General features: G+C 36.7%; 2 protein-coding genes across 3 annotated transcripts in view; one reads left to right on the forward strand and one right to left on the reverse strand.

Moving 5' to 3' along the window:
- The window catches only part of LOC149065304 (rho GTPase-activating protein 18-like), a 234,053-nt gene that overhangs the window by 179,794 nt on the left and 29,484 nt on the right, over window positions 1-24,775 (forward strand). The gene's annotated exons all lie outside the window — the stretch shown is intronic.
- LOC149065307 (uncharacterized) lies at window positions 475-23,908 on the reverse strand. The gene is made up of 4 exons (XM_089254180.1): window positions 23,752-23,908; window positions 5,142-5,269; window positions 2,595-2,794; window positions 475-1,191 (listed from the first exon to the last, which is right to left on the reverse strand). Exons 2-4 carry the CDS (start codon window positions 5,255-5,257, stop codon window positions 716-718), a joined length of 792 nt encoding a protein of 263 aa, XP_089110306.1. The 5' UTR covers window positions 5,258-5,269; window positions 23,752-23,908; the 3' UTR covers window positions 475-715.

The raw sequence follows: 24,775 nt of genomic DNA on the forward strand, positions 1-24,775 counted from the left end.
AGCACACGAGAGCCCAAAGCAGTAAGCAATTATGCATGGCCTCCCCCAAGGGTAGGGCTAACAGGGCCCAAGGCAATTACCATATCATTTTCTCGTTTTTCTTTCATGTTGTAAATTCACTATAGAATGATTTGTGGAAAGTCTGGCTTGGGGGTGGGGGGTCGCCTAAAAACCCAACCTAGGAGTTCCTGCTCCAGGATGTGGAAGAGGTGGTCACGCAAGCATGTCAGTGACCAAAAGAGTGACTTAGAGATACAGGCGTACTAACAAGAGTGAGGGGATGTCCAGCAGATTTTTGCACAAATGCGCGCCTCGGGTATGGATCCCTTATTTTCATGGAGGAGATACGGTCAGCCTAGGTATAAATCTTAGTGTTACTTTTTTTACTCGAACAGCTTCCGCGGGCCGGATGAAACAATTTGGCGGGACGCAGGTTTGTGCACTCCTATGTTAGATAATAATTTTCTACGGCAATGCAAACAATTCGTTTTTAATCACCTCATACACAACAACAAATCGTACAATCAACAATATATTTACATTACTGCAATGGTTGTTGGAACATCGCCTCCTACTGGCCACGCCTATCATGAAATCGATTTTGCCTTTTTGAACGTGGCAGCAAATCGTGATTAGCTGGTTATCGTGACAATCTCAGAATTCAGCTGGCTTGATCATTTCCAAATAAAACCGAAGTCCAACTCGATAAGACGGACTACCTACGCTTGAAAGTCGAAACCGACAGCTTGAAGTTGACCCTAGGTGGCGTGTAGACTATTTTCGCGTAACTGTCGCCGTAAAAAGTGGATCCAAAACCAGCGTACGCTAGTGGTTCGTAACTCGACTCGTAAGAATCATCGGCGTACTCCTGATGAGCCGGATAAGCACCGTGTGGCAGGGTGTCGTCGATGTAGGCCGAAGAGTGCTCACCGCCACCGTATTTTCCAGATACGGACACGGTCTTGCCGACGTCCGCGTAGGATTTCGGGTCGTAGGCTTTAGGTTTCTCTGGCTGGTGGTTCTGCGGCGTATAGGCTTTGGCGTAGTCTTCGTAACTGTTTCCGGGTGTCGCTACGTGGCTCGAGACTGGTGGGTAGGCTTTGTTCGAGTCGTCGGTGGTAGGGTAGTAGTCGGATGGCGTTGAGTAGGACGTGCCTTTGTAGTGATAGTGGTGATCGGCATCATAAGGACCTGTGAAAGCAATGGATACGTGAATTAAGGTTGAATGCAATTCACTTGTTTCTCATACCTGAAGATTGTATCCTTAAGCTACCCAAATCGTTTAACAAACATAGTGCAGGCTGATTTCCGATTCTGCAAGTCGGTGCTGTTACCGATTGGTTAAAAACCCAGAAATTCAGGTTTTCAACAAATCCGTTACGGCGCCGACTTGCAGAATCGTAACGGATTGGGTATATTGGATATCCTATTATTAGGGAAACGTAAATTTCGTATTTACGAAATAACCGCGATAACTGCGACATTCACGAAATAAAGGCGAAATTTTGCCAATTTTAACGAATTAACACAAAAATTTGAATTTTTGCTGCTTTTATGCTGGGCGTATAAAGTGAATCTTGTGGGTGACGCATTCATTAAAGAATTCAAAGAATTTAATTCTGTTGTGGGCCAAGACGAAGATAACTTTTTTTGCGCTCAAGAAAAATGAGCAGCGCGTATTTAAGCTACCAAAAAGAAAAAAAAGTATCACTGTATAAGTCGTGGTTAAAAGGTGTCATTCATCTGAGCGAATATCAGGTAATTGGTGCTTTTTTCAATAAATATGAAGACGATTACTACAGCATAAGTTTCTTAAAAATAAGTTTTGGCAATGAAATTCTAGCTCCTAAAATACGGGTTCAGTTGACTTTCGTTTCCGAGTTCTGTAGGAAAATTATGCTAATCGACAATTTCAGAGGATCAAACTTTCCATTCGCACATGTTTTGTGGAGTAAGTTAATAGGTTCGAAATCTTTTAGGCTCGAATGTCAAGGGCATTTTTACTAAAAAAAAATTGACAAATGAGTACAGTAGTCTGGCTTATCCGACATAAACGGGCCGCAGAACGTCGGATAATACGGAGGTGTTAAGGAAAAGCCTATTAAACGTCAAACTATGTTATAATTTTGCATATTACGAACCTAATAATCATGTTTACTGCAAAAAAACAGAAAAACACACATGACATCCAACCAGTGTCATCTTAATGCATGGGTCCGACCTGAGCACGGCCCAGAAATCTCAAGTGCAGAGGGGGGCCTCATGAAAATGAGAGCTGGTTCAAATTATCGAGAGTAAGCATTTCTGTCAAGGTAGGGGGAAGAGGCCTCAGAAAAATCATTTTAGCCGAGGGCCTATGATATGCTTTTTTTTTTAAATATATTTTATTTATTTAAAAAAAAAAATTATTTTTTGTGAACAAATGCGAAATTTCTGACCTGAATTTTTTTTTTTTGCAAATAAATGCGAAATTTATGATTTTTAAATTTTTTTTATTGCGAAATTTACGTATCCCTACCTATTATATCTTTCAACCAAATTACCGTATGAAAATACAATTCGCGCATATGGAATGATAATGTAGATCCACTTACTTGATGTAGTGTCGTATACCCCCGTGTAGCCGCCCTTGACGTGATCCTGTATGTAAAATTTAGGGTGTCCGTCACCATAGCTGTTACCCTTGACGCCGTCACCGTAGCTTTGCTTGTAAGGATGGACACCGGGCTTCAGCACAACTTCTTTATAAACGGGTGCTGGCTCGTATTTGTAGACTTGTATGACTGGCGGTGGCCTAGAAGGAAATCGTTATGATGTATTACAGATTATAATCTACGGATGTTCATCAATCATTTAGTCATTTTGATCGTGAACAACGCGCCTCGATTGTAATGAATAGGCCATGCGTATATGGTAGGGGGTGAGATCAGTTTCCGGACTGCTCCACAGGGAATTAAGGAATCAAGGCACTGAGACGTCATATATCCAAGTATTGTGATGATTTGTTTGAAAACGAACTCGAAATCTCACTACGTGAAATACTTCCTCAGGTCGATCCTGCGTACGTTCCTGACCGTAGTCAGAAATTGTTTTCGTGGGAGGTGGGGCAAGTGATAGAACAATAGACTTAACAATGATATTCCATATATGCCGCTTGGCAGTCCAGTGGTTAGCAAGTTATCCTCTGACTCGTACAGGTCTGGGTTCGAATTCCCTGGACAGATCTTGTAGAATATGTGAGTATCGCGTTATTTATTTATAACGAATCTAAATCACGAAAGATATACGGAAAGCTGGCTGATGTTTTTTTTTTTTTGAAAAGAATACTTCAACTCTGTCTCCACGGGGACTCGAACCAGCACCTCCTAGAGATAGAAGGCCTCTGCAGTGTTTGCCATAAACGTCATTCAGACTACCTAGAAAGTTTGCCACGTTTTGAAACACAGCATCCTGTTTCGTTTCTTATTATTTTGGCGTAGAATCTTCCTGATTGGCTCACAAATACCGCATAGTGATTGGATGGGGAGCATAGAAATCGCCAATTCTGAGCCCGATCATTTCTTTTCCTCACAACGATGATACTGGCACGAGGGAATTCCCCCCCCCCTGAATTTTCTGCGGGAAAATGGACCACTTACTGACGTCACGAGCAGACTGCGGAGGCTTTCTATCTCTAGGAGGTGCTGCTCGAACCCTGGTCTCTCGTATGCTAGACGAGTACTGTTGCTAAGGTATGCCGTTTATGAAAGCAGATAGAATATTTCTTCTTTGGAGAGTATGCACGCTGAACGACACCGTGAGATAGACAGTGAGAACAGTCAGCTGAGTGTTCGTAAATCTCTAGCCAGTTTTCCGCATTTCTTGATATTCTGATATTATTCTCCTTTATCTGATATCTTCCTCCGATATTCTATCTGATGCATAATTCCGAGATGTTGAAGTTCACCTTTCTTTACATAAACGTCGCCACCTGGTGACATTTACGAGCAATTAGCTGATTGTTATCACCGTACATCGCACGGGGTGCCGTTCAGCATAAATACTTTCGAAGGATAATTATTGTATCTGCTTTTATACCTTAGTAAGAGCACTCGGTCAGCATATGAGAGACCGTGGTTCGAGTCCTGGTGCAGCGTGGAGGCGGAGATGAAGTATTCTTCCCAAAAAAAAAAAATCTCTCTACTTATAGCAAGTTTTCCTTATATCTTGTGTTAACAGGTAGAGAGGGCATCTTTATCTACATATGGATTCCCATATTTCGGGGGTGGGGAGGACCTTCGTGAATCCGTCCCCCTCTCACTAGAGCTTTTGATCTGGGGTTGTTTCTGTGGTTCTGGACGACTAGGATCAGCAAAATGTAATCTACTGGAATACTCTCTTATCTTCTCATTTATTTTACTGTTTTTCCTTCTCTTTAATTTTTTCTTCCCCCCCCCCCCTCTTCCTTTTTTAAAGCGTGCGATTAGGTTAGGACAAGGTTACCAGATTTATCGCCGTTTCATCAAATAAACATAATCCGAATTTGTTGCCGAAAGCTTTTACGTGAAGGGGTTAAAGTTTATTTCCTAGAAAATGAAACGATAGCTGAAAGTTTTACTTCGAGACTTGGATGTAAATTCAGGCGAGCAAAGAGAGGGGCTTAATGTCACGTTGGGTGAAAAGCAATCTCTCAGAAGACAGAAATATTGGGATTGGTATATTGCAATGTGTGCGTGTGGCGATATCAGGCCAGATGTTGGCGATATTGATGTGCGCCTGTTAAGTGCTTTGAAATTAGGTCTGTTCTGGACAATTTTATCTAACCCCTGATAAACGCTGACCAGAGAAGCAGCAGGTGGCAAAAAACGTGAGAGGAATCTCAAAGATATTTCATTGAAGACGATTCATTGAAATGATCCAAACAATCGGATAGGGATAAAGGTATTTATTTTACTGCGTCAGTCCGGGAACTTTTGATCTCTAACTTTATGGTATGCGCATAGCGCCCGCGCATGTATCCGATTCTGCTAGTCGATGCCGTTCGATTGATCAAACACCTGAATTTCAAGTTTCTTAAGCAAATCCGTAACGGTCAGCTCCTCGCAGAATCGGAAACCAGCGTGCACTATGTTCATAGCTTAATGGACGTGATACAAACTGACCTGCGCTCCACTCGGATCTTGATCGTGAATGGAAACAGCAACGGCAGCAGAAAACTCTCCGCAGGTATGACCAGTAAAGACGCTAATACTAGCTTCATACTCACCCTGTACTCCATTATTTTTTGGCACTAGAAATAAAATGAAGAGCATTTACATACGTAATCAGTTCATTGATAGTATTGGTGAAGAAATCATATATAGTCGAGCCCGGATAAAAAGAAGTCACACGGGAAAGTGAAAAACATTAGTGATATCCGATATTCTTTATAACGATGCATGATAAGTTTAACGAAAGAAATATACAGGGTGATTTTATAATTAACCCCTTGAACTGCAATGACGAGTCCAGCTCGACATCAAATTGTCTGTCTGAGCAGTGCTGCCTGAAAATTAAAATGCAGTTCAAGGGATTGAAGTTCTCGTACTCCGAGTAGTTTTTCCCACACACTACTTATCTAAATACAGCCAAATTTTTAGGATATCTTAATGAGACAATGGGAGAGAGATTTATGGAACAAAAAAATAGTTAAATTTTTGACCACCAGGAGAAAGTGACGCTTTTTTTTATTGAATTTTCTTTTTTTCCCCCATGCTCAATGAAATACGTTTAACAGAATGCGCGCTACATAGGTATGCAGTGCCGGTTCTGGTAATGTATTCCATTGAAAGAAACTTGTTATATATACTATATGGACCAGTGCCATAACAAGCCATTTCCGTGCCCTGTGTAAGAGGGAACGGGAACCATCACGGCTCTTAGGGTCGTTGCCAACGTATGCCAGAGGCCAGTTGTCGATATTGCTATGTGCCTGTTCACTGATTTGAAATGACTCTATATTACACTATTCTGAGGAGCAGTGATTTAACGTTGACTGAAGCAAGGGAGACGTGTGGCAGAAACTTAAAGAACCACTACTCTATAAATGGTCCGTCGAACTGCTGGTCATTTACGTAGCCCTGAAGGAAAGCTGAGGAACGCGGGTATAAACGAAAATGCGGTTTCATCGATCATTCCCTATTAGAGCTTTCTGGGAATTAGCAGAACCAGACAGCGCTGTCTGTAGCTAGACACAGGGGCATACGCAAGTTGGAGGGGGGGGGGAGGATTCTCTAGAAACTCGTGCTCCCCCCCCCCCTCCAAGCCGATCACAAATTGGTGAAAAAAATAATTTTGGTGAAATAATTTAAAATATCGAAAGAAAATATCGTTTATGTGCTAGATTAACCCATTTCTGTTATTTTAAATGCTTTTCGAAGCATGGGAACTAAAAATTTCTCGGGAAGAAAAATTTTAGGCTCACTTAGAAATCTTTGTGGGCCTCCCTCCCTCCAAAGGTCGATCCTGCGTACGCACTTGGCAGCCAGGGCCGTCATTTCAACTTTTTCCAGGAAGGGGAGGGGGGCAAAGCACATATAATCAGTGTGTGTGTGTGTGTATATATATCATTTTTAGTGCATTTTCAAAAGCCGGGAGGGGGGGGGCCCTGATCCCCCAAATGACGGGCCTGCCTTGGATAGAGATCGTCACCAAGCTATAGATGGCTCTCATCTTATAAACCACTCATACCCTTTTCGGAATAGTACAGTAGTGCTTCACAATTTGATTTTGATCCTGGAAAAGAATTTCTGATTTTATCGAACATAATCCTATAATGAAAATTCCATTCGAACCAAAAACGTTGTTAAATCCGGTATTCAAAAAAATACGGCGATTCGTTATAAACGATATTTTCAACTCTATTTTGGTATTGCAGGTTCACTGGGGACGGAAAATAAATTGTTATAACCAAGGCCCATATATTGTTGTCCTGGAAAATGACCATAAAAATGACCCAAAAAACAGGAAAAAATGCCTTAAATACCATAGGCGGGATAGACTTGGAAGTCTGGGGGGGGGGGAGCACGACGATGATGTCAATCCATATATACATATATGAATTAGATCAGTCGACTCCACCTTTGACGCTGGGATGGCAATGCCACCCATTGCCATCCCTAGATGGCAATAATTAGAAAGAAAAGTCGCATTCCACTGTGGGGGAATCGAACCCCCAACCTAGTACTTTCTCGGCGCGTTTTCTACCATTAAACTACAGAGGACAGACATTTTCTTTGCTAAAGCCGGGTTTTCCTAGGAGCAGGTTATCTGCAGCGTAAAAACGCTGATTGGTTAAAAAAACCTGAATTTCCAGTTTTTAACCAATCAGCGTTTTTACGCTGCACACTGCGAAGAAATTCTACTCCTAGGAAAACCCGGCTTAAGGACACCGTGTTCCCTTTAGGCTGAACGGGACTGCGCAATAGACAGCCTCCTTCTAACTCAGTAGCAGCTCGTAAAGAAATTAGCCTCCAGATGGCGACATAGAACGAAACGCCCCGTTCAGTCCAAAGGAACACAATGTTCTTACGAAAGAAAATGTCTGTCCTCTGTAGTTTTTAATTGTGTAGAACACGCGCCCGGAAAGTTTTAGGTTGATGGTTCGATTCCCCGCAGAGGAATGTGACTTTTCCTTCCAATTATTCGCTTGGTATCCAGCCATCTGTATTTCGTACCCCGTTTTAGCTCACTGACACTTTATCGATAGCACCAATAAGCTCCATACTTTTCTGCAAGGACTGAATGACGGAAACCAGATTGATCTTAAGTGCGTCATCAGGTGCAGCTTGGACAACGCGGCCAGCATCTTCATGGCATTGGCGCGGTCCTCACTCGGACTCGTCTTCCATCATCTTGATCAGAAGTATTGGCCTTCAGGTGCTTGGGCAGCCTACTACTACTAAACTCAGACATGCACCTCGTCCATATTCCGTGCGGGAATGTGCGTGTACGTGTAGTGAAACCCGATGTGAAGTTTGTTTCTGTGTAATGCTTGTTATGTGTAGTGCTGCCATCTTCCACTAGTTTTTCCTAACTATGAGTGAAGTGTAATGATTGAATAATTAATCGTTGTAGGCCTGTTGCTCTCTGTGGCGAGACTTTTTAATGGAGAGATCGGCTCGCATTTGCGACTCGAAGTTGGGAACCACAGGAAACCAACTTCAGCCGACCTGCGTGGGCAGCCTGGAGAACTGATTTTTTTTTCTGGTTTAGAAAATAAATGCTTCCTTCGGGGAACCCCGTATGGCGGACTATGTTTACCGGGCCGGGGGTTAGTATCTCTTATGTGCGTCATCAGTTCTTCAACATTCCCAAGGCAAAACAAAGCTTACGAAACATTACTGCATGCAGAATTGTTACGGACCAAAATCATTCAAAGCAAATTTACAGCTTTCAAAATTCCCCCACAGTGCATGCAAGTACTATACCATATTCCGTTTTATATAATGAAAACTCATTTCTCTCAACATCGCATATTGGATCAGAATTTCTTGAATTCACTTCCATTTATCGCTTGGTTAAGTGTGACCAGCTCTTGGAATTTTTAATGAATATTCCTATATTTACCTGGAATTGTTTCTAAACTTTGTTTATAGGTTCTTTTGTATCTGGTTCAGTCTATAAAGAATTTTAGTTTCGTCGTTTTAATACAATTTTTTTGTCATTTTGAGGAATTTTTCTTTTAGTTTTTTTGGGCCATTTTTTTATGATCATTTTCCAGGACTTTTAAGGTTTCCAGGTTCAACAACATCCGGGCCTTGGTTATACCGATTTATTTTCAGTTCCCATTGAACCTGTAATACCAAAATAGAGTTGGAAATATCGTTTATAACGAATTGCCGTATTTATGAATATCGGATGTAACAAAGTTTTTGGTGCGATTGGAATTTTTGTTATAGGATTATGTTCCATAAAATAAGAAATTCTCTTCCACGAATAAAATCAAATTGTGAATTACTGCTGTAGTATTCCGGAAAGGCTACGGGTGGTTTATAAGATGAGCGCCATCTATAGCTTGATGACGATCTTTAGCCAAGGGCGTACGCAGGATCGACCTTTGGAGGCGGGCCACAAAGATTTCTAAGGGAGGGCATAAAATTTTTCTTAAGTGATAAAGTAATGCAGTTTTTTTTTGCAAATTTTCAGGCTACTTTTTATGTCGAAAATATTTCGAAAAAAAAAATCCTAAAAATGCCCTAAAACCTGTAAAAAATGCCTTAAAATTGAAAAAATATCGGCAAAATGCAAATGTCATCAACATCCGGGTCATAACTTCGTAACATCCGATTTCGTTATAAGCGGGCTCGACTGTATTTCAGATTCATTCAGACTCAACTCCAAACCTGTTTGATGAAGTCCTTGAAACCATAAGGAAAAGAAATTAAGTTTTTTTTCTTCCCCCCAGTAAGAAACGATGCCGTGTTGATAATGTCTTGAGAACTTCCTGATGAGCGTCTTCTTCTTTTAGGAACTCGCCCAATTTTTTTCACCACCGTCTTCATTCCGGGTCAACACGGGGAAAGTGGTTTTCTTCGGTTTGAACCGCTGCGAAATTAGGCCAATGAAGGGTTTCCATTTCCGTTCTTGTTACCTTTCGGTTTTCTTCAGATTTCAGCAAGTAGTTTATGATAAAATTTACACATATATATATATATGACTTTGATTACGCTCTTCCTTGTCGCCGGCAGCTGTAGGAATTCATTAGAGCTCTGATTCCTAACGTGGTGCCAACGCCCTACAAGCAGTGGCGTATTTACAGTCGGGCTTGGCTGGCTATAGCTCAAAGCAGCAATGTCGGACGGGTGGCAAATTTGTGGAACGAGTGGCCGAGAAAATTTGTAGAATAGGAGATAATCTCGGCTAAATTTGTTCAACCCTGAATAAATCCACCTCTCTGCCGAGCAGTGCCATCTCAACAAACGCCCCTACCCGGGCACGGCCTCGCACGAAGTTCGTGATATCATTGGAGATAGCAGGCCGACGCATGAGGCATCTTTACCAGTTTTTGTTGTATATCCAATGGCTATAGGTGAGATGACCACCTTCAGTGGCGTAGCGAGCTTCGCGCAGAAGCTTTCTGTTATAGACGGTGGTGTTGGCACGGCCGTTGGGGGTGGGGGTTCATAAAAAGGAGATAGTGAAAATTTGCGAGAGTAAGCGTGTAAATTGGTACGGACTATAAGCAAGCAAGCATTTCTAGCTCGGTTGGGCATCAAAGTGAAGGGCCCTAGCATGCCTTCTCGGGGCCCAGGGGCAGACTTTTTCCTTGGAGCCTCCAAGTGTTGCTATTATGCGAAATAAGTGTAAATGTTTTGTGCTGGGCCCTATTTGGATCTGGGCTTGGGGCAGTGCCTAGGTTCCCCAGTTTAGTTACGGGGGCTGTCAAAGTATCACTTTGTGAAGGGGCTCCCTGATGCTCTTAAAACGGCCCTGCTGCCGAGGCAGCAATTGACCAGGACTGTGAGTGACCAAAAGAAATTGCAAGCACGTGAGTGGAAAAAAAAAGTGATATGGAGCGGGGGCAAACATTTGAATGGCCAAAATATAAAGCAAGGAACTATGTCATTGAGCGAAGAGTGAACAAAACAATGTGCAAGCATGTCAGTGAACAAAACAATGTGCAAGCATGTCAGTGAACAAAACAATGTGCAAGCATGTCAGTGAACAAAACAATGTGCAAGCATGTCAGTGAACAAAACAATGTGCAAGCATGTCAGTGAACAAAACAATGTGCAAGCATGTCAGTGAACAAACCGTGCAAGCATGTCAGTGAACAAAACAATGTAAACAATGTGCAAGCATGTGTGTGATCAAAATAGTGTGCAAGCATGTGTGAGATCAAAATAGTGTGCAAGCATGTGTGAGATCAAAATAGTGTGCACGCGAGTGACCAAAACAGCGTGAAAGTATGTGAATGACAAGAAGAGTGACTTATAGGGTGTGTGAGCATGGGAGTGATATAGGGACAAGACTGTAGATTGCCCTCTTGGGGCCAACTTTTTCTTGGAGCCCCCTTGAAAGGGTTGCCATTATGCAAAATAAGTGTACATTTTTTTGTGGGGGGCCAGCCCTTCAACTCGGGGCCCCGGTAGCCCCAGCCTAGTTACGGACCTACTTAGAAAGTGTGAGCATGGGAATTACCAAAAGAGTGATTTAAAGACACAAATATATACTTGCAGGACAAGCCGGTTATAACACAGGGTGGCGAATTCGGGGAATGAGTGGTCAAGAAAATTACACTAGAATGGAAGAAGGGCAAGGAAAAGTGATAATAATATTTGAATGATAATATCATTCGTGATTTCAATAAGCGGCGTCGATTATACGCCCTATATTGGAGGTGATTTTGAGCAAAATATAGAAAATCTCGATGCAGTGGTTTCGAAATATCCTCAGAAAATATCTCTATACAGGTACTCATCGTAGTGAAGGATATCGTTATATTGAGGGAGTTAGAATATAGAAAATTCCAAATAAGATTTGAATAAATATTGAGGAAAGGGATTTTTATCGTTATATCGAATATCTTTGTAGCGATGTTTCATTGTATCATTTCAAGAAGCTCATCATAATGCCAAAACAAATAACATCCCATGAAAAATGACTTTTCTGTAGTGACTGGATATAACTGTTAAAATTTTAATGAACCTCTTATATAATGAAGGCATAACATTGGCAAATATTCATACTTTTCTCAAATGAGTTCCGGGTCCGAGAGTCTTAATCCGAATGTAATTAGTATTTTCTTTAAAAAGCAATAAAAGGTCTAACAGACGTCTCTGTCTCTCCGGATAACCCTTTTTGTACCAAATGACCTGCCGTGATGGCGTACTTAACCGCAAAGACCGAATGATTTGCGACCATCGCCTGTCGACCCAAATTGGTTTCACTTTCTCCCACCGCTATATCATCATTATTTTCATCTTTTACTTTATGTGGTTTGGTTCTTTTTCCTGTTGTATCTGCCATTTATTTTGTCATAGAACTGGACGCGGAGACATTTTCGATGGACGTTTCCTAGTTCCGAGTAGGTCTTGACATAATTACGTATGCAGGTCACGTGTCTGCGGTCCACATTGTTATGAGATTATTTGATACGAATGATCACGTGTTTTGTGTAGGGCTCTCGGGGAACAATGTTATCTTTACTCTTTTTATTAACTGATTCGAATTCAAGATACGGTAATATATAGATGGAGAAGAATTTCAATTGAATCGTTTTTGAAACTGATGTAATCAAAATCTAATCAGTTTCGAAACTGACCGAAATCGATTTTTTTTTTGCTGAATTGACAAGTATAATGTCATCAATCTTTTTCATTCGATACATTTTACGTTATGAAAATTTATCACGTTTTACCGTAGAAATTGACCAATTTTGCACGTTTTTAATGTTTTTTAAATCAAAATTTTAGTGATTTTTTTTTTTTTAAATCAAGTTTTCATCATTTTTAAAACCTCATTTTTATTATTTTCTTTTTCTACATGTTGATTGATCTTTTTTTTGTTTCATTTGGGACTTGTAGAGCTGCCCTTAGGGGGGTGTGTGGCAGGCAGTGCCGTAACCAGTTGGAAGAGGGAGGCAACTGCCCCGGGCGGGGAAATTTACGGGCGGCAGTTTAAGTGGGAACAAAGAACCCCGTTTCAAAATGATCGAATTTCACAGTTGTGGGGGCGGCAAAAATCCTAGCTATGGCCCTGGTGGCAGGTGTGGCTGCACCGGGCCGCTGGTATTTGTTGGGGAGGGGTACACACTTACGGTATTGATAATTTCTTTAATAAATTCCCCGTTTTTTTTATAAATTTCCATAAATTCTTGATTTTTGCCAATTCTGAAATTGCTTCTTTAATAAATTCTAAATGTTCACCAATTCTAGAATTATTTCTTTCATAAATTCTGAATTTCTACCAATTCTAGAATTATTTCTTTCATAAATTCTGAATTTCTACCAATTCTAGAATTATTTCTTTCATAAATTCTGAATTTCTACCAATTCTAGAATTATTTCTTTCATAAATTCTGAATTTCTACCAATTCCGAAACTGTTTCTATCATAAATTCTGAATTTTCATCTAGAAAGGAAATTCTGAAAATGTTTCGTAAATTCTGAATTTCTACCAATTCTGGAATTGTTTCTTTAATAAATTCTGAATTTACACCATTTTTCGAATTCAGAATTTTCATCGATTATCATTTCGTTCATTTATTGTAAATTTTCATCAGTCCTGGAATCATTTCCTTTATTTATTCAGAATTTTCATCAGGGTGCTGATGAGAATTATTTTTGTCATTATTTTTCCTATTTTCAGTTCATCGATTCTCTAAACCTCCATTAGTTGTCAGACAATTTATTTCATCAAGTGCAAATTTTAATTGGTTTCGGAATTATTTTTTTCATAAATTTAAAATTTTCTTCGATTCGAAATTTTCTTTGATTTTTTCCGTGAAGTTACATTTTAACGCCTAAATGTTTATTTTTGTATGAATATTTTTCAGTATTCATGTATATTTTGTAATAATGCATGAGTTTTCTACCTCTCCTACAGCATGCATGAAATCACGGTTAAGAGGACCCGAAGTTACTATAACGTCTGTGGCCCCCGCTATTATTTTGGCAAACTGCCCTGGAACTGGTTAGGGCAGCCCTTTAGGGATTTGCTATCTGTTTTTACCAAGTCTGTCATCGGAAAAGAAAGATAATTTATTTTGCTTTATTAATTTATTGATTATAGCTTATCAGCTACACGATGTAGTAAATGGTTCATTTTACTGTAATATGTCCCAATGAGAATCACTTTATTTGTATTGTATTGTATTTATTACGGCATATGAAACGGTCCATGCGAAAATTTACTGTCAACAATTCATAGACGGAAAATTCACCGGCAACACGTCGACACGAGTCAGTGAGCCAGTAAGTGAGCGGGGAATGACCGAGTGAGTGAATCTCAGTAAACGTTCAGTAGATAGTGAGTGACAGAGCGGTTAGTGTTGGTGAGTGATAAAACTAGCGAGTGACAGAGTGAGTGTCTTAGAGATAGAGTAAGTGATCTAGTGAGTCAGCGGCAACCTAACGAGTGAGTGTCATGATGAGTGACCCAGTGGTAGGCTGATGGATCTCCTGAGTGGGCGAGTGAGAGAATGAGTGACCTAGTCAGGGAGTAACAGAGTGAGCGAACTAGTTAGTGAGTAAGCGAATGAGAGTGAGCGAACTAGTTAGTGAGTAAGCGAATGAGAGTGAGCGAACTAGTTAGTGAGTAAGCGAATGAGAGTGAGCGAACTAGTTAGTGAGTAAGCGAATGAGAGTGAGCGAACTAGTTAGTGAGCGAGTTAGTGGTGGAATGAGCGCCTGGTGAGTTAGTAGTAGAAGAATGAGTGACCTAGTGACCACAGGGCCGTCATTTCAACTTTTACCGGGGGGGGGGGGCGGCTAAGCACATGTTCTCAATGTATGTATATATATATATACCATTTTTAGTGTATTTTCAAAAGCCGGGAGTGGGGGGGGGGGGGCGTTGTGAGAAACCTAGTGAGTTGAGAGAGATGATAGAATGAGTGATCTAGTGAGTGAATGGCAAAGTGAGTGAGCGACCTGCTTACTGAGAGAGAGTGATCGAGTGAAGTATCGAATGACATTGAGTAATGACCTAGGGAGTGATATAATAAGCAAATGAGCAACCTAGTGTGTGACATAATGAGCAACCTAGTGAGTGAGTGATATAATTAGCAAAAAATTAGCAACCTAGTGTGTGAGTGGCATAATGAGCGACCTGGTGGGTGACTGAGGGACCTTGTGAGCTAGCTCAAGTGACAGGCTGTTTCACTCATTCATTCACTTATTTCGGTCAATTTTCCCAGCAATAAATTCTCCATTCGACAAATTCTTGGTCGGTAAATTTTCCTATCGGTGAATTGTTGTCAGTACGACACATCATATATGCAAAGTTTTCATAATCAATCTTGATTATAAAAAACGAAAATGAATTACAGATGAGTATTTTTTCACAAATTATTTTGACAAAATACAAAAACACATTAAATACATTACTACATACATTTAAATACATACAAATACATTAAATCTTGATAAAATCATATTTCGAATTAATTACATCATTACAAAAATTAAATTCATAGTTGAAAATTATATTGAATGTTAGACGCTCTTAAAAATGTTGAAAAAATGATTACCCAAAAAGAAAACTCATTAGCAAACACTCGATTCTGAAAAGTAAAAATTTTAAATTGATGATAACGATTTGCTAGAAATGAATGATTTTCATCGATATTCATTTTTTATCTATTTTTATCACATGAAACGATGGAAATGTGTTATAAATAGAAATAATATTAGTAAGTGGTTTTATCGATAGAAAATTAATAAACTATTAATTGTATAAAAAGTTCCCACAGCTAATAATATTAGTAATTTTAATTAGTAATAAGTTTTAACTCTCAAAAAAAATTTTAACGTGAAAAATATCATTATAACTGTATTAATAACACTACATTATTAATAATCATAATTTCTATATCATTTCTGATATTTGGACAACAAAGTTTTAATATAAATTTTATAATTAACAAATAAATTTAGAAATATTCTATATCCATAATTTTATCCTGTTTATATTCAGGAAATAATGTTATGAATCGGATATTGCAGCAATAACATAACATGTTGGGGCATAATTATTCGAAATGAGAAAAAAAAATCAGTAGTATAGTAGTAATAATTTGATAGTCAAAATAATCCCTATGAAGTAATAATTTATTTTTTTTCAGATAATTTCATAAAAATTACTTTAGTAACGTATCAATTGGTAATCAAATTTGCATTAAGTTGGAATAATTTATGTATCTGAATCTGAATTTACTCGTATATCGTCAAACTCGGTTATAAGGACACCCCGGTTGTAACTTCGATAATTGGTGATCTGGACTGATCCCTACAGAGAATAATGTTGATGAATTTTTCTTATAAAATGTCGATGAAAATGCCATGAACTTGGATATTACGACATATCGGTATGGCGTTTTTGATACCTAACGATGGAAAAAAGAACTTTTAAGAAGTTTTTGGCTCCGATGTGCTCCTAAATAACATGGCCCGTATACTAATATTAGTAATAGAGATGAAGGTATTTTGCATAATAAATAATTCTCATGAGTTATATGAAAATGAATGACTATTTATATTCGTTTCACTTATTTGCCATGTCCAACCTTCCCCCCGTGAAATACATTTTAGATCGCTGCATGTTTTCTTGCACTGTATCTCTCAATAAGGATTATTCGTTGGCTATATTTGGCGATTTCTCTGACAGTTGGTAACATCTTTGGTGATATTTCGTATTTATGGCATCAATTTCCAGTTTTCTCTCGATCAAATATGGTGACCCTAATAATAATGAAATAACAGCTTCTTAAACAGTATTTGATTACATGTTGTTTTTTTTAAAAGAAAGGCCTTAAAAACGGCACCTTGGTTACAACGACAAAAATTCATGGAATATCCGATGTCGTTATAACCGAATTCGACTGGATAATGCAAATCTTGTCGAAAATTTCTTATATGTATCTTAGTATTCAGAGAATGATAATTATAATTTTCTCCTAAACAGTGTATATAAATTTTTACTTCAAAAGATTTCAATTATTTTCCGAATGTTACCCATTTTGAAGTTCAATAAATTTCTATAAGAATTAAAAATAAATTAACGTTTTTCCAGAATATTTTCGAATTTCTAACATAATTTCTAACGTCATTTTCTATCTTCATAAATTCGATCAAAACATGAAACAGCCAAATTCGGTTACAAAGAGATCGAAGATTTTATTGATTTTTGTCGTTGTACCGAGCTGCCGTTTCAATGGAGGTTGGCGTTCTCGGGACCTTTTTTGAGTAAAATTGAATCGGATGCAATCAAATGCTGGGCAAGAAGCTGTTATGTCGTTATGATTAGGATACCATATTTTAATCGAGAAAAAATGGGTAGTTAATGCCATGAATACGGAATATCACTAATTCTCGCCAAAAATATTACTGTCAGAGAAATCGCCAAGTATGGCCAACGAATATACCTTTTCGAGAAATGCTGTACTAGAAAACACGCAGTGATTTAAAATGCATTTCACGGGGGGAGAATGAAAATACCAAATAAGTGAAAGGAATATTAAGTCATATTAATTTTTGCATAATTTATGAGTAACGCTAAATACCTTCATCTGTGATTCTAGTAATAATTAATAATTGAAGAGAAATTTCGCCCAAAACACACCAGCAGAAAACGGGACATTTTGGCAACAGAAAAAAATCGGAAAAAGCGAAATTACGGGAAAATACAGTAATATCCCGTATACGGGTCATGTTAATAAGAAGCACATGGGAGCCCCAAAAATCATTTTTTTTTCATTGTCGTCGCCATAAAACGACGAAAATATGTTGTTATATCCGAGTTCGTGACAGTTTCATCCATACGAGGCACAGGCGATTGGATACCAAGCGAAGATAATTGGAAAGAAATTCACATTCCTCTGTGGGGGAAACGAATCACCAACCTCGCACTTTCCGGGCTCGTGTTCTACCATTAAACTACAGAGGACCGGCATTTTCTTTCCTAAGAGTACTGTTGCTTTAGACTGAACGGATTCGATTTCCCCACAGGAGAATGTGAATTTTCTTTCCAATTATCTTCGCTTGGTATCCAGTGCCGTCTGTACTTCGTATAATCAGCAGAGAGGTTAATCGTTTAGTTTCATCGTTGTCACCGAGGTGTCGTTGATCCTTTTTGTCGTACCACGGTCATTTTCTGCACACGAGGGCTAATTAGACCCGCACCTACAATTTATTGCCGATTCCGAACAGCAGGCTCTTTTTATACTCATCGAGAGGTTGGTGCGCTAACCCCTCGATGGGGGACTCCCTGCGGTAGTAATTTTTTGCTGCGGTCAAGTCACCGTTTTTTGTTGCACCCCTGTGTCAGGAAAGTTTTCTCACAAGGACGAACCGGGTATCGAACTCGCGACACCTGTAAACATCCTTTGGTACTTTAGGCGAGTATCTTATCGACCGGGCTACCGCGCCCGGGGTGTCGTTACAGTATATTTTAAATCTCGTCATGTCTCGTCATGTGTTTCTAGTACTGTATTTCTCGACGAGGATTATTCTTTGGCAATATTTGGCGATTTATCTAACAGTTGGTGATACTGATGGCGAGAATTAGTTATACTTATGGCATCAATTTCCCGTTTTCTCTCGATCAAATATGGACACCCTAATCGTAACGAAATAACATCATATTATATACACAGCATTTGATTAAATTTTTTTCAAAAAAGAGTCTCGAAAACGACAACATCGGTTGTAACGACCTCTCGGTTTATACGGCGAAAAATCATGTTATAACCGAGTTCGTTAGTATATGGGTAAATTCAGATACATAAATTATTCCATCTCATTACAATTTGATTATCAATTAATACGTTACTAAAGTAATTTCTAACATGTCTAAAAAAAATTGCTATTTCATGAAAATTTTTCACTCAATTCTTAAATTTTTTTTTCGTATTTCGATACATTCGAATACTTATGGATCCGCGTACAGAAATTTATGCTGTTGCTGCAATATTCGAAATTTAACCGAAAATTAATCTATTTACTAACATATTCATATGTAACTGGATAAAATCATAGAATACAGTAAAACCTCGTTGAGTCGTCACCCTAATAAGTCGTCACTCCGGTTAATTCGTCGTTTTTCTTCAGGCCCTTCCAGCTTTCATAGACAACAGTGTTATTAAACCCTCGTTTACTCGTCGCTAATTTCGGTCAACTCTTCACTATGTAAAAGTTTGAGAGAGAGCAAGATTATTTCTACGTCTTCCTTTTAAAAAAATAGCTTGTTAACAGCAAATTGCCATATGCTTTTTAAAGTCAGCATAAAAGCCTATGTACCAAAACGGAACAGTTTAAGTAACGAAAGTTACGCTCGGGAAAGTTCATTTGCCACCCAAGGTTATTGAAACGTAAGGGACTGTTCGAGCTAGACCTGATTTCCGCATGGACCCCACTAATTTAGGACTTCAAATTTAAGCAAAACATCTCTTCGTTGAGAAACCACTCTTTCCAAAGTTGAGGTATTCTAATGCTTATTTTCCCCTGCTCGGGGCCCCGCTTCAAAGACAAAAGCGGATCTTGTGTTCGAGATTACCTTGTATGTATCATGAATTAAAATACTAAAATTAAATTTCATGTATTTGTAAAATTAATACTTTTACAGTTTCTTCACAATCTCTGTTGTGAAGAAAAGCTAACTATTCTAAGTTGCTCTGATTAGTCTAAATTAAAAATTACTAGTATAAATCAAAGTGTACCAGAGTATATTTTAACACAATAAGTTAAGTAATAAGAGCTCTAAAAAGGTAAAAATTTCAATTTTTTTTTCCTTCGGCAATCTATAAATTTTCTTAATATTGTAATTTCAATTTATATTTTAATAAATGTTACATTTCTTCAAATTTACACGTTTTTCGCAATATTGCGCATTGAAACTCGCGGCACTTCGGTTAAGTCGTCACTCCGCTTTAGCCGTCATGATTTTTTCGATAACATGTGGTGACGACTTATTGACGTCTTACCGTATTTCGAACGCCGCTAATTATTGCCGTTGTAACCGAGTTTGATTGTGTTTAAAATATTTAGTTTTTTTGTCGTCAAAAACATGGAAAAATAAAACAAATTCTAAAATCGGCATCTCTCGCATTGCGTGATAGCATGCCAGAATAATTGCGATAATAAAGACAATGGATAAATTTATCAACGAAATATCCTCTTTGGCAAGTTCTTCTTTCCCAATCACACACAATTGCTGAAATATCTCGCGTAATTTTTTTCCCCCTACTTTCTTGTTTTGCTTTCTTATCATATCTTATTGGAAACAAAAAAAAAATTCGCAATGGACTGTACGTTGGGCTATTTGTTTGCACGCAACACTCTTTTTCGTATTGTCTTTTTATTATTTTTTTGTTCTTTCCTGTTAAAAATCGATTGTTTCAAAGAGATTCCGAGATGTTTCCTCGTTTATTATTATTATTATTATTATTAAGCTTTTGTTTTGGTGTTTGAAGCTTCTATCGGAAAAAGGATTTATTTTTAGGATTGTGTGACTTATTATGTTGTTGAAAAAAAGGGGGCGCTTCGTTTGGAATTTTGTTTGGTTTCTTATCAGCAGTTTATTTGATAATGAATTGTTTTTTTGTTTTTGCGTGCTAGATTTGTTTCTGTTCTTTCCGTTTACATCGGTTTTGTTTAGCTATTATTTGTGGAGAAATTAATTTCCTAGTTAAAGAAACTTTAAAAATACTTCGTATTGGGTGAAAGATTTTATGAATATTTTAACTATTATATTAATTTAAGAATGTTTTTAAAGTAAATATTTATTAAAAGTTGGATTATTATTTTAACTCTATGATGCATCGTGTTACTGATAAGATATAATCAGTAGGTAGTAAATTATTTCGCTTAATTTGACATCAGAAAGAAATTTTGATTTAGTTTTAGTTCTATTCTCTTGAAACAAATGCTAGATTTTGAATTGAAAAATATCCTAAATGATGGGAAAAAATGGTAAATTTTGGATTGTTAAAATGAAAATTCATCGATTGAAAGGTTAAGGATATGTTTAATTAATATTTTATGAAAAAATTATCCGAAAGACAACTCTCATGAATAATTTATGAAAAATTTCATGAACAATTTGTGAAAAATTTCATGAATAATTTATGAAAAATTTCAAAAATAATTTGTAAAAAATTTCATGAATACTTTCACAAATGTTCTATGAATTGCTTCAATAGTTTAAAATTTATTTAATGATTATTGCACGTATTAAATGTACTGTATATGTACTGATTAATACGAAACATGTAAATAGAAAAACTAGAAATGGGGTTTCTGATGTCTTTAATATCTTTGCAATACAAAGTCCATCAATATATCTATGAAACTACATAAATATTTCAAGGGTATTTTAATAAATATTTTATTGAACTATATAGTTTTATATGAATATCATTAATAAATAAATACATAACGGACAAAAACAAATGAAAACAAAAATATAATTCAGTAAAAATAATACAAATAGAGGTTTTTAAATAAATATATCATAGAATTTCATTTTTTATGGATAGTTTTATATACTCAGGGTTTAAAAAAAGAATTGAATATTTTGAAAATACTTAATATTTTAAGGATAGTGGAAAAAATTAGCATTAAGGGAAATTTGTCTTTATTTCATAATTTTATTTTTAATTTGTCTTTATTTCAATCAGTTTTATAAACATTGCAGGAATGATTAGATAATGATTTTAAAAAAGTAATAAATATTCCAATTATACTTACGTTTTTATCAATGCTGTGCCGAAACTTTTTGCAAAATTCAAAAGAAAAATTAAAATATTTAATATTTGAACTAATATAAAAATATTTAAGATAAAATATAGAGTTTTGTAGAGAAAAATGTACTTGGTAATACCGGATGGAATACCTATAATGAATATTAGATTGAAGGCAAAATATATAAATAGTACGTATGTTTCTAAAATTGTGAATGCCGCCGCGGTGGACAGAATTAGAAATAACGATGATTAACTTCGAAATTTGTAAGGCTTACATAATAGAGTAAAATCTGTCTATAACGATAATGACTATGAAAAAAATATTGTTATAGACAGGTTATTATTTTAAAGTTTTATAAAAGAACTTATCAATAGCGTAATCATGGCCTTAGTATGGACAGCTTCTCGGTTTATGCATTTATACAACATCGTTATACACAATTTACACTGTAATTTCACTTATATAATATATTTTTTAAATTTCGATTTGAAAACACTCGGTTTCATTTCTAAAATTCACCTCAAGATATTTTTTGCTCGTAAAGATCAAATGATTTGATTTTTTTTTTAAATCTGATTTTATAAGCGGTTAATTTTGTTAAATGGTGTTTAATGAAGCCGCTGACTTTTTGTCAACCGGTGTTTTATAAGCCGTTGATTTTTCTAACTGGTGTTTTATAAGCGCGGCCAGTACCGTATATGGATATATTCTGTCCATTATAACGGAGAAATTTTTTGTCAAAATCAATTTTACTCGTAGTATCAGTATACAACTGTATCGAACACATACAGCTTTTTCAGCTAAAAAGTAACATAACTATTTTATAATTTGTACTGTATGTTTTTTATATAAAATATTGTCGATTGTGTGTGTGCATGTAAAATATATTATTATAGCGTGTGAATTACCAAAAGAAAAAAAAAGCTTTCTCTCAAAATACTATATTGAAATCCAAGTTTGTAATGTTTCCCATCGAGAAATTACGCTATAACACATTCGAATTCAGTTATAACGACATCTCTCGGCTATAACGATAAAATTGTTGATCTCGATGTTTCCCATAGGAAATAATAGTACTATATAACACTTATATACTATATAACATCGAAAAAAATGCAAAGACCTTGGATATAACGGAACTTTGTCGACGCTTTTACGACGTTTCTCAAATTAATGAAATCGGAGTTCAGCACATATTGAGAGAATGTTTGTCTGTTGTACCATTTGTACCTAACGATGAAAAAAAACGTTATATGTTTAACGGTTTGACTTGCTCATTGGTAAGACCCGTACACGGAACATCCCATATATTTTACCGTAATTTTGCCGGACTTTTCTTTTACAAAAATGTCCAGTTTTTAAAATGAAGCCTACTTTATACACAAATTCCACAACAGGCAAATTGCCCAATGAGGTGACTGAAAAAGATGCCCATAATAAAACAACCACTAAGCTTGGGGGTGAATTCGCTCGAATATAACTGATACGCTTATTGGTTATATTTTATAAATAAAAAAAAACTTTCTGAAATTTGAAAACTCCAACCAATAGGTTGAATTTTTCAAGTTCTGTAAATGATCCTTTATCAAACTTTCATAGTGTAATGTCGGCCTAAGAGTTATTCGTAATTGAGAATGGACAATATTTTTAGCCAGAATTAGCTACATCCCGAATTTATGATCCCAATTTCCAGTATTTTTCCCGATCAAATATTGTCATCCCAAGTACAATAAAACAACATCATGCCCCACTATTTGATTGGATCCGGTTACATTTCTTAAACCGGCATTATGCTATAAAAGTTTTGTAAAAGCTGTCCGATAAAACTTGGAAAATGCAACCAATAAGCGCACTGGTTACGTTCTAAATATGCTTGTTGGTTGCTTTTTTCAAGTTTTGTAAAAGATCTTCATCAAACATTAATAGTGTAATGCCGATCTCTCACTCGAAAAGATCTTGAAAACACCAATCTTGTTTGTAACGACACCTCAGCTATAACGACAAAGTTTCGCGGAACCTTTGATCTCGTAAAAACTAAATTTAACCGTGATACAATTTGAATTTTATACTTGCAATTGTTTAATTTAAATTACAGTCGAATCCCGTTATAACGAACTCGAAGAGACCAGAGAAATCACTTCGTTATAACGAAATCTCGTTACAAAGCAATTCGAGGTTTTTTTTGCATTGCTCCTATGTAAACTTATCTAGGGGATTAGAAAAGTGTTCGTTGTCAAACGAGATTTTCGCTATAACGATATTCGTTAAAACGGGATTCGAATGTTTAATTAACTGATAAAAGGAAATGTATCGAATGAATCGAACTTACCGGTAAGTTTCCTCCTCCTATGGTATCCTATTTGTCCCCGGGTATATCGTACGAGTAAAACAAATGAGAAAATTCGAGCTTTTCCCGCATGGGGTCGGTCAGCTTTTCGGAAGAGCTCGTGGCCGTTTGTTTGCTCGTGGCTTTGCTCGTTTCCTTTGCTGTTGGGTCGGACTTCCGTGACCCAATTGGTCATGCCTGGCAGGGTTAGTTTTCTTTTTTTTCGTCATTTTTCTTGGTAAGATGTTGCCGTAACCACATCGTAAATTGGCAGTTTTTTTTCACTTTCAGTTCATCATAAAGAGAAAGTTTCGTGTTTTCCCTCCTTTTCTAAAAGTGAAAGTGCTTTTGGTTGAATCCGGTTGAGAAAATAATTCAATTTTCCGTTTTTCATGGATTACTTAAAAAAAAAAAATCTCTAAAAAAGATTTTAAAGATTTATTCTTATATTATTCGGATACTATCGTTGTCAAAATAATTCAGTTATTTTTTTCTTATTAAGGGGTCTCGTACCTTTTAACATGGCGAAAAACTATGGCCCTAATAGAAATATCATTAAAAATACTATTTAACCATTGATTTTTTTCCATATTTTTTACGCATGTTCTTGATTGTATTTGCTATCCTATGCTGGTGTAAAGTTTTGCATATCTTAGATACTTAATGTTTAGTAAATTTTCAAAAAAAAATTCATTAAAAACAGCTTGCGCGCGTGATAAAATATCATGACATCAATGAAATTGAATAAAAACTGATTAAAAATAAAGGAAACTGTTCAATTCATGAAATGAAGCAAAGTTAAGTTTAATTAAGGGTTAAGTTTTCATTGCCACAATTTTATTTAAAATTAAATTGTAATTTAAATTTTTTTTTGAATTTAAAATTTAAATTTTTTTTTGAATTTAAAATAAGATTTTTTAAAGTTTTTTTTCAAATTTTAAATAAAATTAAGTCAATGAAATCTCAACCTTTTGCTTCATTTCATGAATTGAACATTTTCCTTTATTTTTAATCAATTTTTATTCAA

This window comes from Pholcus phalangioides, unplaced genomic scaffold (assembly GCF_987345545.1).
Source record: "Pholcus phalangioides strain wild (caught in Gottingen) unplaced genomic scaffold, Ppha-v1.0 ptg000040l_1, whole genome shotgun sequence".
NCBI lineage: Eukaryota > Metazoa > Arthropoda > Arachnida > Araneae > Pholcidae > Pholcus > Pholcus phalangioides.